Source organism: Capricornis sumatraensis, chromosome 9 (assembly GCF_032405125.1).
Source record: "Capricornis sumatraensis isolate serow.1 chromosome 9, serow.2, whole genome shotgun sequence".
Taxonomy (NCBI): Eukaryota; Metazoa; Chordata; class Mammalia; order Artiodactyla; family Bovidae; genus Capricornis; species Capricornis sumatraensis.
Genome location: NC_091077.1, coordinates 41192356 through 41209770, shown reverse-complemented (window position 1 = coordinate 41209770; position 17415 = coordinate 41192356). Strand labels below are relative to the sequence as shown.

Here is a 17415-nt window from a genome sequence, read left to right as displayed (position 1 = left end):
GAATAAAAAGGGAAGTAAGGGGAGGAAGTCAGAGTCAGAGGAGAAACTTGTGCTCAGATCTTCTAGGGTCTGAAGTTTTGTTGTAAAGATTTTGGCTTTAACTCTAAGCTGAACAGAAGGTAATTGCAATGGTACTACAATCTTGGCGTTAAAAGGATCAGCCTGGCTGCTGCGTTGAAAAGGGATATGGAAGGGGCCAAAGTATAGCAAGGATTGCTATTAGGAAACTAATAACTTAGAGGGAAAGAATGGATGTTCAGACCATGGTTACAACAGTAGAGTGGTTAGAGAGGGCTGCACTCTAGATACATTCTGAAGGTAGGGCCAACAGAGTTTACTGATAGACTAGTATGAGAAAGTAAAACCAAGAAAGGAGTTAACCAGATTGTTGGCCTGAGTAACCGAAAAAAATGGAGTTGTCATCCACTGGAAAAGCCTCTGTGTATTGCGTTTGAGTGTGTGCGTGTGTATGGAATTGGGAAGGCAAAAAACAGGGGTTATAATAGGAGACGCACAAAGCTTTGTGAAACGTGGAATGCAAGGGATAAAGAAAGATTTAAGTTGGCTTATTAACTGACATAAATCTTAAGAGGATGCACAATGAGATAATAAGGTTAAAAGGAGACAGTAGACACTAGGATGTTAGCTTCCTGGGGAGGAGGCATTCTTGAGATTCCCTTTTCATCCCTTGAAGAGGGTAGCAGGCCTGAGGTCATGAGGCTTCCTTGTCCTGGCGAATGGGTGGAGCCCCCAGAGGTGACATGATCTTAGACCAGTGACCCTGTCCCTCTTGATCCTTTTGGGAAAAGGGCTCTACTGTCCTGAGTGTTTGTTCTCTGTTACAAACTCCTGTCATAGATGCTGACCCTATAGTGACATGAACACTCAGGAGTTACCGTAAGTTTCCAGGCCCCATTTAAGTCCTGATGATGGGAAAGCATGAACTGAGACCCAGCTTTCTATTTAGATCATGAATGGGAAAGGCCTGGGGTGTGCATGGTGTATAAAATATCAACAGGAGGGATGTAAGGTACATTATTATTACCTCTGTTTCTAAAAGAGACAGAGGAATAGTTTGCTTGTGATCAAACATAAATGTATCAAATATGAAATCTTTGTTTAATACAAGGCCCCATCATTAGAATACCTAAAACCATCTGGAAATACAGTTTGATGAAATTTCCCCATTGCTAAAATTATTATAATCCATAAATGCTCCTCCAAATATAAAAATGTCTGAAAAGAAATATGTTTAAAATATAGAAAGAAAGCTACATCATTAATGTTATTGTAAAGTATGTGAAAGATTTTAGACAAAGAAACTTCTCTGGAAGAGAAAAGCTCCTTAAAAATCAAAAAGTCTTGTCAGGTAATGTCATCTAAAGTTTCTATTAATTAATAATTGTTTAACATTTCAACATTTAGCATTTAAGCATTTGGTTAGCAAGTATTTATCAAATATATATATATATATATAGAAGATGGAAGCATAATTAACTTTCAATAATTTTTAAGAATTTTGTTTGGAATATATAGAATATACACTAAAAATAGGTCAAATATTATTATCATTTCATCTTTATGGTCATTTTCATATTGTATTTAAGAGGCAAAGTTGAATTTAAAGCAATCCTATAAATCACAACCTCAATTATTTCCCAAAATATTGTAATGTCAATATCATTGTCCCACATTATAAAAATTGTACTAAGTAAAGGAGTCTGAGAGAGAAAGAAATAATTGTTTGAAGTTTTACAACTAGAAAATGACTAGGTCAAAGAACTAGTTGAATCATAATTCTGAGAAGTTTCTACTCAAAAATAAAAAAGTATCCATGCTGAATACCTGAAACTAACATTGGTTTATATTATAAACCAATTATATTTCAATCAAAAATATATCCAAAGAAAAAGGAAAATGTTCTTGTGAGAGGTATGGCATTGGACTCAGTGATATAATCAGAGGAATGAATTGCATCACTCTCAAAAATTGACCCCTAAATAAAGAGGATTTAAAGAATAATTGAATAGTCACAGGAATCATTAATAGATAAAGGGATGGTTCTGAATATATTAATCTAGAAGGAAATGGAGGTTAAATGATGAGATATAAAGCAAAAAAACATAGTAAGAAGCAATAAAGAAAAAAGAGAGGGAGACAGCGACAGAAAGAGGCAGAGCCCAGAGTGAGAAAAAGAGGAGAGAGAGAGTAAGAAAAGATGAAAAAATTAGGGATCTGACGTTAGAACAATATTGGACTGTTTTGAACCAATTTAAGAATCGCTATTTCTAATTCTTAATATGTGGAAGACTTGGATTCAAGAGATATTAAAAGGAATTAGACATTAAAATAAATGTATAGATATCTTTGTTTAATACAAGGTCCATTCTTGAAGAAAACCTCATCAAAAAAGTATGTGGAGCCATTTGGGAAAACAGTGATAAGACTGCTCCATTTCTAAAATTATTACACAATCCTTATCCAAACACATATAACATATCCTTTCCCTTTTGTTCCTATGGGAAAATTTCCATAGGGACAAGGAGTAAACAGCTGACCTAAATAGGGACATCTGCTGAGCCTTCACATATGTATATACATTATGCTCCATTCTATTGCAGAAGACTTTGCTAGGCTTGGGGTGTATCTCAGCAACACAATCTTAGGAAGAATCATCTCTGATATCAGAGGCAGAGTCAAAATGACCCCTGGATGCCCAATTTTCTAACTCCACTTCTGTCATAGGTGGTAAGATAAGAGGCGTTGTGTCACAGATGAAAAAATAAGGTCGAAGAAATCCAGAGAACAGGTGGTTGAACGTATAGATAAAAGACCCACTTGTGATGTTGTAAAAGGAGATTTCCCCTGCTTCATAGTCCAAGAAAATCCCAATGCAGCGAGGCCGTTCCAGGTGGAGGAGAGGAACTGATGGAGAGGCAAGGACCATGTACTCACTTCCTTTAAGCAGCCACATGGCCCAGACCCCATTCTCAGGAGATGGTGTGATTTCCCCCTTTCTTGACACTGTGTCTTGACAGACACCTAAGCCCCATTCTGCTCTTTCTCCCACCATGACTTCCCAGTAATGCCTCCCTGATGAGAAGTTCTGCAAACCCAGGATACAGGGCCATGTGTCAAATCGCTCAGGGTTGTTGGGGACATCCCTCCACAGTTCTCCATCCTGCACACTGCGCAGGTCAGCAGTCAAGAGGAGGCTAGGATGTGCGGTGGCAGGATCCAATTTTATGTCAACTGTAGAAACAATTTTGTGAAACATGTAAAAGAACAGAAAAGACTGGTGAAAACTTAAGAACCCATGATATTGATGACTGTCATACCATTTTTACTCTCCCTCTAATAACTCATGGAGATAAAAAATAAGTATTTCATCTTGCAGATGCTTTATTGAATTTGAGTATATTCCTGTGTTATGTCTACATAATCTAGGACTAATTACTGACCCAATTAAATCATAACCATTGATGATAAGACAAACCAAGTTCATAACCATTTAGATTCCTTTTATCTCTATCCAGAGCACTTGGGTACTCTTTAGAACATCTGCATTTAAAATAAAATTCATAACTCCCTTGGGATTTTTTTTTTCTTACCAGAGCCTATAGAAAAATTACATTGGTCTAAAACACACCACTTTCAAAGATATGGTAGGAAGAATTCTAAGAGGAACTTCATGACCTTCAAACCCAGGTGGTTTTCTCATGATTCTGTTATGTGACAAGTGGGAGATTATATGAGTGGGTTCTAATATAACCACCCTTTAAAATCAGATATAGTTCTTTGCTTATTGGTATGGTGGTAGAAGGAAAAATCAGGGAGATTTGCATTTGATATATCATTGCTTCCTTTGAAGATGGAGTGGGCCACAGTGGAGAAGAAAGGTGAAGAACTTCCAACTGATAATCAACAAGGAGATGGGGATGTCAGTCCTCCAACTGCAAGGAATTGATTTATATCATCAGACTGAATAAGCTTGCAAGTGGACCTTTCCCTAGACCCCTGAGAGATGTCCAGTCTGATCAACATCTTGATTTTAATCTTACAAAACCTTAAACAGAGAAACCAGCTGATCCCTCATGATTATCAGATCTGAAGAATGGAAGTAAATGGATGTGATTTTAAGTAGCTAAGTGTATGGTAATTTGCTATGCAGCAAAGAAAATTACTGAAAACTACTATTAATACCTATACTGTGAAGTCTCAGTATATTGATATGACATTTTATTTGTACATATAATTTAAAAATACATCTACTAATGAAATGACCTCAATGAAGCAAGGAGGATGTAAAATATTCATGTCTTTTTTTTTCTTGGTCAACACTCAAAACTAGTAAATTTGATTTCATTAATTTAAAAGCAAAAACAAATTTCATAATTAATCATGTTTTAATTTTTAATATAATAACAAATACTAATATGATGATTCCCATTATTATTTGTCTCAAACCACTTCTAGTTATCTTTTATTTCTACTCAAACTTAAGTGGGTACATCATCTATGTTATAGCATAGAACCAGCCTCAAGACTGATATTATCTTTCTCACATTATAGATAAGCAGGATGAGCCCAAGGGATTATATGATATTCCCAAACTCTGCTACTGCTAAGTCACTTCAGTCGTGCCTGATTCTGTGTGACCCTATAGACAGCAGCCCACCAGGCTCCCCCATCCCTGGGATTCTCCAGGCAAGAACACTGGATTGGGTTGCCATTCCCTTCTCCAATGCATGAAAGTGAAAAGTGAAAGTGAAGTCGCTCAGTCGTGTCTAATCCTCAGCGACCCCATGAACTCCTCTATCCATGGGATTTTCCAGGCAAGAGTACTGGAGTCGGGTGCCATTGCCTTCACCTCCAGACTCTAGAGGCCATAAATAACAGGAACTGAAAAGCAGGTCTCCATGATGTTGTGGTAGACCTATTTAACAGATGTCATGTCTTCATATATCATTCCCACTTCAAGAAAATAAATCTGTGAAAAGGTTGTGAATATGTCTATTTCTAATTCTTCTCCCTACCTCTTCTTAAACTCTTAAAATTTCTTAAGCTATCACCAAATAGAATAATACCCTAACCAAACTGCACCTTCTTCCCAGCGCCGCATGCATGATCAGTCCTTAAAGTTCACCTTAAATGACTTTTCTATAGCACTTAACACTGTTGAGAATCCTTTTGTCCTAGAAAACATTTCTTTCTCCCAAAGACACCAGTCATCACTCTTTCACTCCCTTTCTGCTGATCACCCCTTCTTGGTCTCCTCTGCTGTTTTCTCTTCTCTTCCTCCATCACTGCTATTGGGGAAACCAATGGTCTAATGATTGGGACCTCCTGCCTCTCTCTTAGATCACTTTTGATATGTTCTTGGGCTGGCAGGTATATTACTTTCATTAAATTCCATTCATGTGCTTTACTAATTCCAAATACTTTTAGCCTAGACTTTTCTCCTGGAACTCCATATTTGTAAATTCATCTGCTTACCCAATATCAGCATTTGGGTATTTAATATCCATCACAACATTGATGTGTCTAAAACCCAAGTCCTTTTTTCTACCTTGCCTGTAGCTTTACATGTCAATGTAAACAATAATTTCATTATGCCAATTCAGGAGATTTTAACTTTGGAATTATTCACAACTTTTCTCCCTTTCTGACACCTCATATCTAATCCAACAGCAGATCTTGCCAGTTCTGCTTTCAAAATATCAATATAGCAAGATCTTGCCTATTTCTCTGTACCTCCAGTACAACTTCCCTAGTCCAGTAGAAAATAGCCTCTAATTGAGTTATTACAAAGGCTCCTAACGGCTTTTCCACATCAAGCCTTGCCCCTCTGTAATTTATTTTCAATAAACCATGCAGTGATCTTCATGAAACATTAGTCCAATCATGCTATTCCTCCATTTATAACTGATGCCCTATTTCACTTCTGCTCATAGTGGCCTTCTTGTTGGGTCCTAAGCTACCTGGACTTTGCTTGACCTCTATAGTTCTCCTGTCCCTCACTCTACAATAGCCACACAGACCTCCTCATAGCTCCTGGAATGCATCTTCCATATTTTAAGCTCAGGTCTTAGAACTCATTTCTGTTTCCTGAAATGCTTTCTTCTAGATCAGATATTTGCTGTGTTTTCCCCTATGAATGAAGTCTTCTTTGATCATCAAAAATTCCAGATTAGATGTGCTAACTCAAGAACTTCTGGCCACACTTATTTATTTTTTTCAATATTCTATTTCATCTTCTCACATTTTGTGTACTTTCCATAATTTAAGCAAAAATTCACAACATGAAGCTCCATATCTGTAACATCTTTGATGTTATTGTTCAGTTTTATATTCTAACGCTTAGAAGAGTAACTGGCATAAAATACACAATATTTGTGGAATTGACCAGTTAATTAATTCAATAAATGTAAATGTGAATATAAAGACATTGATTATGAGAGTGTAATAACTTGCAACATTTCATACAGTTAAGTGAAAGTTGCTCAGTCATGTCTAACCCTTTGGGATTCTCTAGGCCAGAACACTGGAGTGGGTAGCCTTTCCCTTCTCCAGGGGATCTTCCCAACCCAGGGACTGAACCCAGGTCTCCCGCATTGCAGGCAGATTCTTCACCAACTGAACCACAAGGGAAGCCCAAGAATAATGGAAAGGGTAGCCTATCCCTTCTCCAGCAGATCTTCCCGACCCAGGAATTGAACCAGGGACTCCTGCATTGTAGGCAGATTCTTTACCAACTGAGCTATCAGGGAATATCAATCTGCCTGTGATATCATGGATTAATCATTGAACAGGATTGATAAGATGGGTTTTCTTATCATGAGACAAAGCTGCTGCTGCTGCTAAGTCGCGTCAGTCGTGTCTGACTCTGTGCAACCCCATAGACGCCAGTTTCCTTCTAAGTAATAAACCCACTATTAAGTCATAGTCTATTTTCATTATTTGGCATTAACTGAATATAAAAAAATTTAAAACATTGAATCTATATTGTTTTAAAAAACAAAATACTAAGATTCAACAAACTAATTATAACATTACAGTTATTCCCTCTTAAATATAATTAATTGAATGTTTTTGGCTTTACTGACTATCTAATTTAAGAAATTTATCAAACTGCCAGATAACAAAATAATCCAAACTTTATATTATCTGATACACTGCAATGCTTTCATATATTGAAGATTTTTTTCTCTGTTTTCAAATATGTTTCATTTTGTCCTCCAAACAATACAACTTTTTAGCATTTTATAAAAAAGGAAATAGACATAGATTGGAACTAATATTGCTTATGTCACAGATAATATCATTTTTTAACCCGCTATTCTAACCAAATGTAGCTTATATGGGTGTCAGTTACTCTGATATTCTTCAGGACTATTCACAAATATCCCAATACTCTTTAAAAAAAAAAAAAAAATCTGAGCCTAGTGCTCTCTCCCTTCCCCCCTGTAGTTTGACATGACTATGTGACTCACTTTCATCAATAATATCTTCAGGAAAGCTATATGTGTCCCTTAGGGTGGTGCATGATTCACCATGACTTTGCTCAGTTCTGTGCCTATCAGCAACAGGAAGGAGGTGGGGCTCTGTCTGCATGGAGTGAGATTATGTGAAATTAAAGCCTCCACAATCCAGTAATTAACCAATAACATGATCTCAAAATAAAACTTTGCTGATTTTAGCCACTAAACTTTGGGTTGTGCTTGTTACTGTAGCCTGACTGGTACAGTAACAAATTGCAACAACAGCCAAATTCCAGAGGTCATAGTTCCTCAAGGTCTAAAATGCAGCCTACCTTGGAACTTCCTCAACATTTCCCTCATGCCAGGGATGCGACACATTGTCTTCAGCTCCATAGCGATGGACTCCGGTTCCAGGCGTGTGACATTCTTACTTCTGAGAAGAGCACAAAACCTGCAGTTCTCATTAGAGTTATCCACCAACCTCCCCAGCCTCTCCCAAACCATTCTCTGATTCAGAAAGTAAACATACCGGCTCAAGGCTCCTCCCACACCCTGAAAATGAAAGAGAAACACAAGCAGGTGTGAGTTAGACCTCTGAACTGCTTTTGACAGACTGGGGACACACCAAGAACATCTCTTTAAGAATTATTGAAAATCATTATTTATTGATGTAAAACTATAAAAGATATGACTCCCTCTAAAAAATCTAAAACAGACTGTTATTGAGTTTTCTCATGAATTTAAAATAATATAATCAGTTTGCCTCTATTAAAACAAAATCAGACCACACAAACTTTAGGTTAATTCCTATAATACCTATTGGTTTAGCTATTTTCTGAATTGATAATTCTGATAATTGAATGTTTTTATGGGGAGTTATTTTCTGTGAACAGAATTAAGGTAAAAATAGATTCTAAATATCTGAAGAATTTATTTGAGAAATAGTGAAAGGTATGGACATGAAATGATAATCTCAGTGTTCTTGTAAGAAAATCCTAACTTCCTTATTCTCTGAACCAACATACTTTGTCTAAGTTATCTAAGTAGAAAAAAACAGAAGTCATTAAAATTCAGCAAGTCTATGTCAAAGTAGATTATTAAACAAATCACCTGCACTTTATTTCCCCTATCCCTCTAAAAAATGACCACCGGTCAGATTAATTTTAACAGGGCATTAAAAACAGGGAAATGATTAGCTTTATATTTCATCAGAACAACAGGTATTATTTTGGTCCATTAAGGTTGAAATGTTGTTTACTGGTACCGAGGAAGAAAGGGATAAATGAGTATAAAAATCAAAGCAAATTATTTGAGGAACAGTCTCCCTAAGGACTTCCCTGGTGGTTCAGACGGTAAAGCGTCCGCCTACAGTGTAGGAGACCTGGGTTCAATCCCTGGGTCAGGAAGATCCTCTGGAGAAGGAAATGGTGACCCACTCCAGTACTCTTGCTTGGAAAATCCCATGGACAGAGGAGTATAGTAGGCTACAGTCCATAGGGTTGCAAAGAGCCAGACACAAATGAGCAACTTTACTTCAAACTTCAAGATTTGTGTTATAAGTCATTTTAACATTTATTCAGTGCTAATAAATGATAATTTCAAATATGCAATATTTTAAGACACAGTAAGATGTGACAATGAATATTGTTGAAAATGCCAAAGTTCTTGTGTTTATTTATTGTTTAAAATTTTGAAAATTTATTCCTTTGGGACAGTTTGCTTAGTAGGAAGTAGGCATAGTAATAATAATACAAACAATAATAACAACAATGTTTTACTGATGCATAAATATATTGGAGAAAATGGGACATATTTAATATAAAAGCTTTGCAAATGCTTTTATTTAATGACCTCCCCCCCTACTCTGTGACCAGTGCTATTTAATCACAGAACTTGTATGAAGATAGAAATGACTTATTTCAGACATTCCTAAATGAGTCATTGGGATTGAAACACAATAAAACGTGCCCAGAAATTTTCTATTGCAAGTGAGTTCTAGCTTGAGAAAAAGCATCCACCAACAATGATGACTTTCTCAATTCACTTGGGATTTAATGCCTCTAAGGAGGATTATTATTTATTTGTCTGTCTGCTCTATAATCTCAAGTATATTGTGGGCAAGCTGTAGTGAGCAAAATTAATCCCTCCCCACAATGCCTGGAATGGGCATGCACTATGGGCTAGAACATTAATATTTGCCTTGAAAATTAGCATGCCAATTTCAAAGTGGAAAATTGTAGATATTACTCATACATTTGACTACTGACATTAAAATGGGTTAACATGACTTTTTGGATTAGCCATGACTGAAATACAGCAATATCATTGTTGACCCACTATGAGGTTTTTATAAAATGCTTTCCAGGCAACATAGTATAGATAGTCTGTTTTTATTTAATTACATGTAAATCATTAAATTGATTTTAGCTTTGAAAATATTTAAGGTTTTGTCTTTAGTATGAACTATTATGTATGATTCTCTAGGCTCCCTTCAGATTCTGATGTTAAGATTGAGGATTTTTAATAACATGCTTTCCAAGGAAATTCTAGGGTGATCCTGTCCTAAAGAGCAAAACTGCTTAAGGAGTTATCGCTGAAAGCTGCCATCTGTCCCCTTGGTCTCAGGTGTGCCCATCCGTCTTCTCCCAGGCACCCAGCCTCACCTCCAGCAGACCCAGGGCTGGTCGCTGGCACCTCTCCTCCAACTCCTCTGCCAGTTCCTTCAGAGCCCTGCTCTGCTGAACAAGCCGGTTCCTGCTTTCCCGCAGCTTCTGCAGCGTGGCTCGCTCCTCCTCCTCCAGTCTTCTAAGCTGCAGTTGCTCCTCCAGGGCCAGGAAGCCACGATACTTTTCAAACTCCGACCTGAAGCGTTGCCTCTGCATTTCCACTTTCTCCTGGAGTGACAGTACAACAAATCATCAGCAGTTGGGGCAGAGTATTTGGCCTCTACCTCCATGTATGGACGGGGGGCGTGGTGGGGGTGGGGGTGGGGGTGGGGGTGGGGGTGGGGGTGGGGGTGGGGGTGGGGGTGGGGGTGGGGGTGGGGGGCCTTCCCTGGCGGCTCAGATGGTAAAGCATCTGCCTGCAGTGCAAGAGACCCAGGTTCAATCCCTGGGTCGGGGAGATGCCCTGGAGAGTGGCATGGCAACCCACACCAGTATTCTTGCCTGGAAAATTCCTTGGACAGAGGAGCCTGGTGGGCTACAGTCCATAGGGCTGCAAAGGGTGAGATATGCCTGAGGCAACTTAACAAACACACACACATGGGGAATGACATAGTGAAAAGGGGTTTAGTTGCAATTCATTGTTCTCTCACATCACCCTTTTAAATACTATAATTACATCTATAAATATAGAAGGACTAAGGGTTTCCACAGAATTTATAATTTAGTTTATTAAAACCATGCTTGTTGTATTTTGGCTCACATGGATACATTCTTAAAGGTAAAAATTATGCAAGTTGACTTGACTTAGAACAAGATTCTTGGAAACATCTCTACTTTAAGAATAATCAGTGGAGGGTTCAAGACATGCATGAAACCAGATCTCAGATATAGAGTTCCTGATTTCATAAATTTGTGGTCAGGTCAGGATTAAAAACAATTGACTTGGATTACTAACTTAAAAATTATTAATAAATGTCACTATTGATTAACTTTACATATGATATACATAACTATGGGGAAAATTAAGACATCACAGAGAAAAATATAGCAAAAACCCTCATGAAAATATCTGCCAGAGGATAAATACAAGTCAAAATTTTCAAGAAAAGAAAGAAAGAATTACAAAATTATAGAGAATAATCAGAGAAAAAGGGTTCCTTGGAGAAAGACAGAGAAGTATTTGGAAATAGAGTCTATATATATCGTAATACATAATATAAAAATATAAACACCTATGTCATTTCTATATACAGTTTCTTAGTATTGATCCTATTGATATTTGACCAGGTGATTTTTGTTGTGATTTTTTTTGGGGGGGTGGGGGTGGGGACTGTCCTTTGTATTATAGGATATTTAGCAGCATTTCTTGCCTTTACATATGAGATGCTAGTAAGGCATCCCAGTTGTGACAACCAAAAATATCTACTGATATTGCAAAATATCTCTTGGAAGGCAACATTGGTCCAGGTTAAGAATCACTCTGAGTATGTGTGTGTGTCTGTTTGTGTGTGTATGTATAAATAGGTAAAGGAAAAAAGAGCTGATGATGGCAGAAATATATCAACATATTGACTGAAAAAAGATATATATTTATATCAATATATTGACTGAAAAAAGAAAATTCAGATTATTTTTATATGTAAGATCATGACTATGAGCCTGTATTTCAAATATATATGCTGTGAAATAGTAAAAATTTCATTCATCCGACAAATACACATTTTTTGAACTAGTAGTGAGAGTACAACTCTGTTCTACGTGATGCAGTGAGTGAAGCTCAGTGAGTAGGATCAAGTGAGTTGGTAAGATCAAGATGAGTAAAGTCTTTTTTTATAATTTAGATTGGGGATAGTATTACAGAGATTAGAAAGAACACAATTGTGCAAATATAATCTGAGGGGATGAGATGGTCCAGGGTGATGCTGAGATCGGTTTTTCTTGAGTACCCAGGAAAATGGAACAAAAGTGCCAGAATAGGGAAGATGGTGGAAGAATGACTTAATGGTCTAAATAAGGATCCTTCAGATAGGTTAGCCACCTGAAGCCCCAATATTCTCTTACCTTCCAAATAACAGTTTTCTTCCCCACATTGGCCTCCTGAGTTGAGGCTTCCTCCAGCTCTTTCCTCACAAGCTCCTGTGCCACCTGGAGCTTTATCTGTTTGGGAAGATATGCCACAGCCATTAAGGATACTCTCATTCAGTACTTAAATTGACCAAGCACAGGAAGAAATACAAAGATCAGCTATAACAGGCAGTAGAAAGCATACAAAAATGTTCGACCTCATTATTATTAATGACTGTTAAACATAGATATGTTTTAAATGTTAATGCCAGATATAATAAAAGATGTATCTAAAAAGTATGTTCATTGCATTATAAACAGCAAAACAGTAAGTAATCAAAATAGGACAGTGGGGAAAAAATTATTTTATTCACTGGATAGAATTAAAACAAGGTGCTGCAGAATTTTTAATGGCAAGAAATACAATTATTAAGAAAATTAAAATAAGCATATTTTATGTAACCTGACACCAATTTTTAAAAATAAAAGTTCTTGTAATAAATATATAAAAATTAGGCAGAGACCAATGAAAATATACTCAATAAACAAAATCTCATCTCCTATGCTTGGCTGAAAAGGTGATGCTATTCCTTTCATCTATATATTTCAACTTCTTAAATTTATTCATTACTTTATAACCAGAAGTGTATTTCTTATTTTACAGAAGAAATCTTGTAAGTTAGTATTTATTATATGAAAAAGAAATACAGAAAGTCATAAATCTCACACGGGATAGAAAAATAATTTAAGGAAAACTAAATCTCTTTTCAACCCTAGGACTCCTGCTAGAGGTAAGTACATATATTTTATTTACAGAGAACATACACAAAGATAGACACATATACACATTTTAAAAGTCTTCCCAAAGTCATTCAATAAGTCTCAGGAAAAAATAAAAACAAACAAAAAATCAAATTCTTTCCACAGTCATTCAACAAGTCCCACACACCAGTCTTTTTTTTTTCCTCTCTCTCTTTTTTTAATGATAACATTCTAAGGTAGAACACATAAAATAGCAGTAGACACCAATGAGGCACTGAATAAGATGAAAAAAATGACAATTGTTTTTAGAATCTGGAAGGACTAGAACACTCCGACACTTAACAGACAAAAATAATTGTAAGCAAAAGCAAAGAGGTTGAAAGTTGTGTCACGTTTGGGGACAACAGTGATTAGGCTAGTTTTGCTGAATCTAAAAATTAATGGTTAAGACAAGAGTTATAGTGCATTGTAGGCAGACACTTTTCCATCTGAGCCACCAGGGAAGCCCGTAAGAGCACTTACGGTCCTAAAACTGATTGATAGGCTAAGGAGTTTGAAAGATAGTTATTTGGTACTTAGTTGAAGGACTGCTGAAATAGAGAAAACTTCCTTAGAATATGACATTATCCATGCACTGTATGGTACCCTCTGGATTAAAGAAAAAAGGCAGGAATATACTCTAGAAGTCTAGGTAAGAAACAGTTGGCACCTGAATTTTGCAGAAGACAACCTAAGAGATATTTCTAGGTAGGTCCAGAGGGTACTTGAGGGGAAAAAAAAATCACAACCTTGATTTAAAACAAAGTTAAAATAATAATAATAATTACATTATTAATTATTCTAAGTTAAAATGTATGATATAAATATACCAAATTATATTATAATCATTTATTAAATTATTATTATTTTATAAAGTTAATATATTCATTTTATTTCCATTGTGATAGTACTTCAGGTAAGGTCAGTAGATTAAAGATGACTTTAACTCTCTTTGTGTGAGCAGCTGTTCCAGATATTGGGAATTTAAATGTGTTCTGAATATGTCCAAAAACTTTTGATGAGCACCAGTAGGAAGAATCTTCTTCACAGAGTTTCATGGATGCCACTTTTGTGAGCCAGATACTCCAATATTAGTCACCTCTTCACTGAGGATACTCATATCATAAGTCCAGAAATATGTATTTTATAGAGAGGAATCTGTCAGCTTAACCACTGGATTCCTACTGCAGAGTAACATGTATTGGCAACTTTAAAGGGGATCAGAACCTTGTGCCCATCCAGACACCATTCATAGCAAACATTCAAACATTAAGGTGGTTTTATGCACCCTTATATTTATTGCCGCAGTATTTAGAGTAGCCAAGACATGGACTTCACTGGTGTCTCAGACAGTAAAGGGTCTGCCTACGATGTGGGAGACCCGGGTTCAATCCCTGGGTCGGGAAGATCTCCTGGAGAAGAAAATGGCAACCCACTCACATATTCTTGCCTGGAAAAGCCCAGGGACAGAGGAGCCTGGTAGGCTATAGTCCATAGGATCGCAAAGAGTCAGACACGGCTAAGCGACTTCACTTTCACTTTCTTTCAAGACATGGACACAGCCTAAATGGCCATTGACAGATGAAAGGATAAAAATGTGGCATATATATATATATATATATATATATATATATATATATATATGAAAGTTTTTGTTGTTGATGTTGTTGAGACTCTTTTGTGACCCAGTGGAGTGTAGAGTTCCAGGCTCCTCTGTCTGGGAAATTACCCAGGCAAGAATACTGGAGTGGGTTGCCATTTCCTTCTCCAGGGTATCTTTCCAACCCAGGGATGAAGCCTGCTTCTCATGCATTGGAAGATGGGTTCTTTACCACTGAGCCACCAGGGGAGCCCACTATGGAAAATTACTTTGGCTTAAAAAGACTGAAACAAAGTCATTTACAGCAACATGGATGGACCTAAAGATTATCATACTAAGTAAACTAAGTCATACTGAGAAAATAAATGTCATATAACATCACTTATATAACATCACCAGCTTATATAACATATAACATCACCAGCTTCCCTGGTGGTCAGCAGTAAAGAATTTGCCTGCCATGTAGGAGACGTAAGAAAGACAAGTTTAATCCCTGGGTTGGGAAAATCCCCTGGAGGAGGGCATGGCAACCCATGGCAATCCAGTATTCTTGCCTAGAGAATCCAATCGACAGAAAAGCCTGGCCGACTACAGTCCATAGGGTCACAAAGAGTAAGACATGACTGAAGCGACTTAGCACACACATACCCACATACATTGCTTACATGTGTAATCTAAAAAAAAATGATACAAATGAAAGTATTTACAAACACGTGTACACCCATGGTGGATTCATGTTGATGTATGGCAAAACCAATACAATATTGTAAAGTAATTAGCCTCCAATTAAAATAAATAAATTTATATTAAAAAAGAAAAAAAAACAGAAATAGACTCACAGACTTCAAACACTAACTTAAAATTATCAAAAGGAAAAGGTGAGGGGGAGGAATAAATTAAGACTTTGGGATTAACATATATACACTATTGAAAAGCAGAGACATTACTTTGCCAACAAAGGTCCATCTAGTTAAGGCTATGGTTTTTCCAGTGGTCATGTATGGATGCGAGATTTGGACTGTGAAGAAAGCTGAACGCTGAAGAATTGATGCTTTTGAACTGTGGTGTTGGAGAAGACTCTTGAGAGTCCCTTGGATGGCAAGGAGATCCAACCAGTCCATTCTAAAGGAGATCAGTCCTTGGTGTTCTTTGGAAGGAATGATGCTAAAGCTGAAACTCCAGTACTATGGCCACTTCATGCGAAGAGTTGACTCATTGGAAAAGACTTTGATGCTGGGAGGGATTGGGGCCAGGAGGAAAAGGGGACAACAGAGGATGAGATGGCTGGATGGCATCACCGACTCGATGGACATGAGTTTGAGTGAACTCTGGGAGTTGGTGATGGACAGGGAGGCCTGGCGTGCTGAGATTCATGGGATCAGAAGGAGTCGGACACGACTGAGCGACTGAACTGAACTGATATATACACTACTATATATATACGTATAAAATAGATTATCAACAAACATTATCAACAAGGACCTATTGTATAGCGCTGAAAACTACTCAATATTTTGAAGTAACCTATATGGGAAAAGATTTTTAAAAAGAATGGATACATGTATATGTATAACTGAATCACTTTGCTGTATACCTGAAATGAACACAACACTGTAAATTAACTATATTCCAATGTAAAATAAAAATGAAAAAAAAATTAAGATTGTTTTGATGAAAATATTAATTAACATGGGCTTCCTAAGTGACCCAGTGGTACAGAATCCTCCTGCTAAGCACAAGACTTGGGTTTGATCCCTGGTTTGAGAAGATCCCCTGGTGAAGGAAATGGCAACCTACTCCAGTATTCTTGCCTGGGAAGTCCCATGGACAGAGAAGCCTGGCCAGCTACAGTTCATGGGGTTGCAAAGAGCTGGACACAACCTAGTGACTAAACAACAGTAGCATTAATTAATATAATATTATGCAAAAGCAAAATATTATACAAATGATAGTTATTAGGAAGTGTTTCCGATAACAGTTGTGCACTTGTAACTAAGAGGCAATTGGACAACATAGCCTCCTATACCAGGGAGCTCTAGTTGTGAAACTCAGATTACCTATATCAGGAAAATTAAGACCAGCATGAAATGAAATGACCAGAGAGAGTTTCATGGCAGAGAAGAGCAGTCTAAATAACAGTATGTTTGAGCTCCTGATTAGGAGTCCCAAACGATGGGATTTCCATGGAGCAAAGGCATACAGATCCCAAGGTGAATGTGAGCCAGGAGGGTGCTTGCTCATTCAGATCAGGGAGTATCTTTTGGCTCTGCTCTGGCAAGGAATTTTTAACACTTCTGACCCAGTCAGTGTCTTCCATTACAGACCGGCATTTCCAGATCAGGAGTCACAGCCCTCCACATTACATGGTAACATCTCTCACCTGGTAGCACCTGGCGGCCTCCTGCAGCAATGTTGTGTGGTGGCTCCTGTGCTCTGGAGTGGTGTCACAGACCCAGCACAGCACTTCCTGGTCCTCCTCGCAGAAACGGGTCAGCTCCTCGCCATGCCTCACACACAAGCGTGCCCCCGAAGGCTCCACGCCCAGCCCCAGCTGCCGCACGCTGTCCACCAGGCTGGCCAGCTGCCTGTTGGGCCGGAAGCTTTCCAGCCTGAAGGGACCCCGACACTGCGGACAGGCATAGATGCCGCCCTGTGCGCTGTCGGACTTCTCGCAGAACTCGGAGATGCATCTGAGGCAGAAACTGTGGCCACAGTCCACACTGACGGGATTCTGCAGGAAATCCAGGCACACTGGGCACCGGGCCTCCTCACAGAGCCGCTCCCCAGGGGACCCCGAGGCCAT

At 37.8% G+C, this 17415-nt stretch overlaps 1 protein-coding gene across 1 annotated transcript; it reads right to left on the bottom strand.

Moving 5' to 3' along the window:
• Positions 1-2662: 2662 nt before the first annotated feature.
• Positions 2663-17415, bottom strand: TRIM58 (tripartite motif containing 58). The gene is made up of 6 exons (XM_068981049.1): positions 16993-17415; positions 12209-12304; positions 10145-10375; positions 8011-8033; positions 7814-7914; positions 2663-3252 (listed from the first exon to the last, which is right to left on the bottom strand). Exons 1-6 carry the CDS (start codon positions 17413-17415, stop codon positions 2663-2665), a joined length of 1464 nt encoding a protein of 487 aa, XP_068837150.1.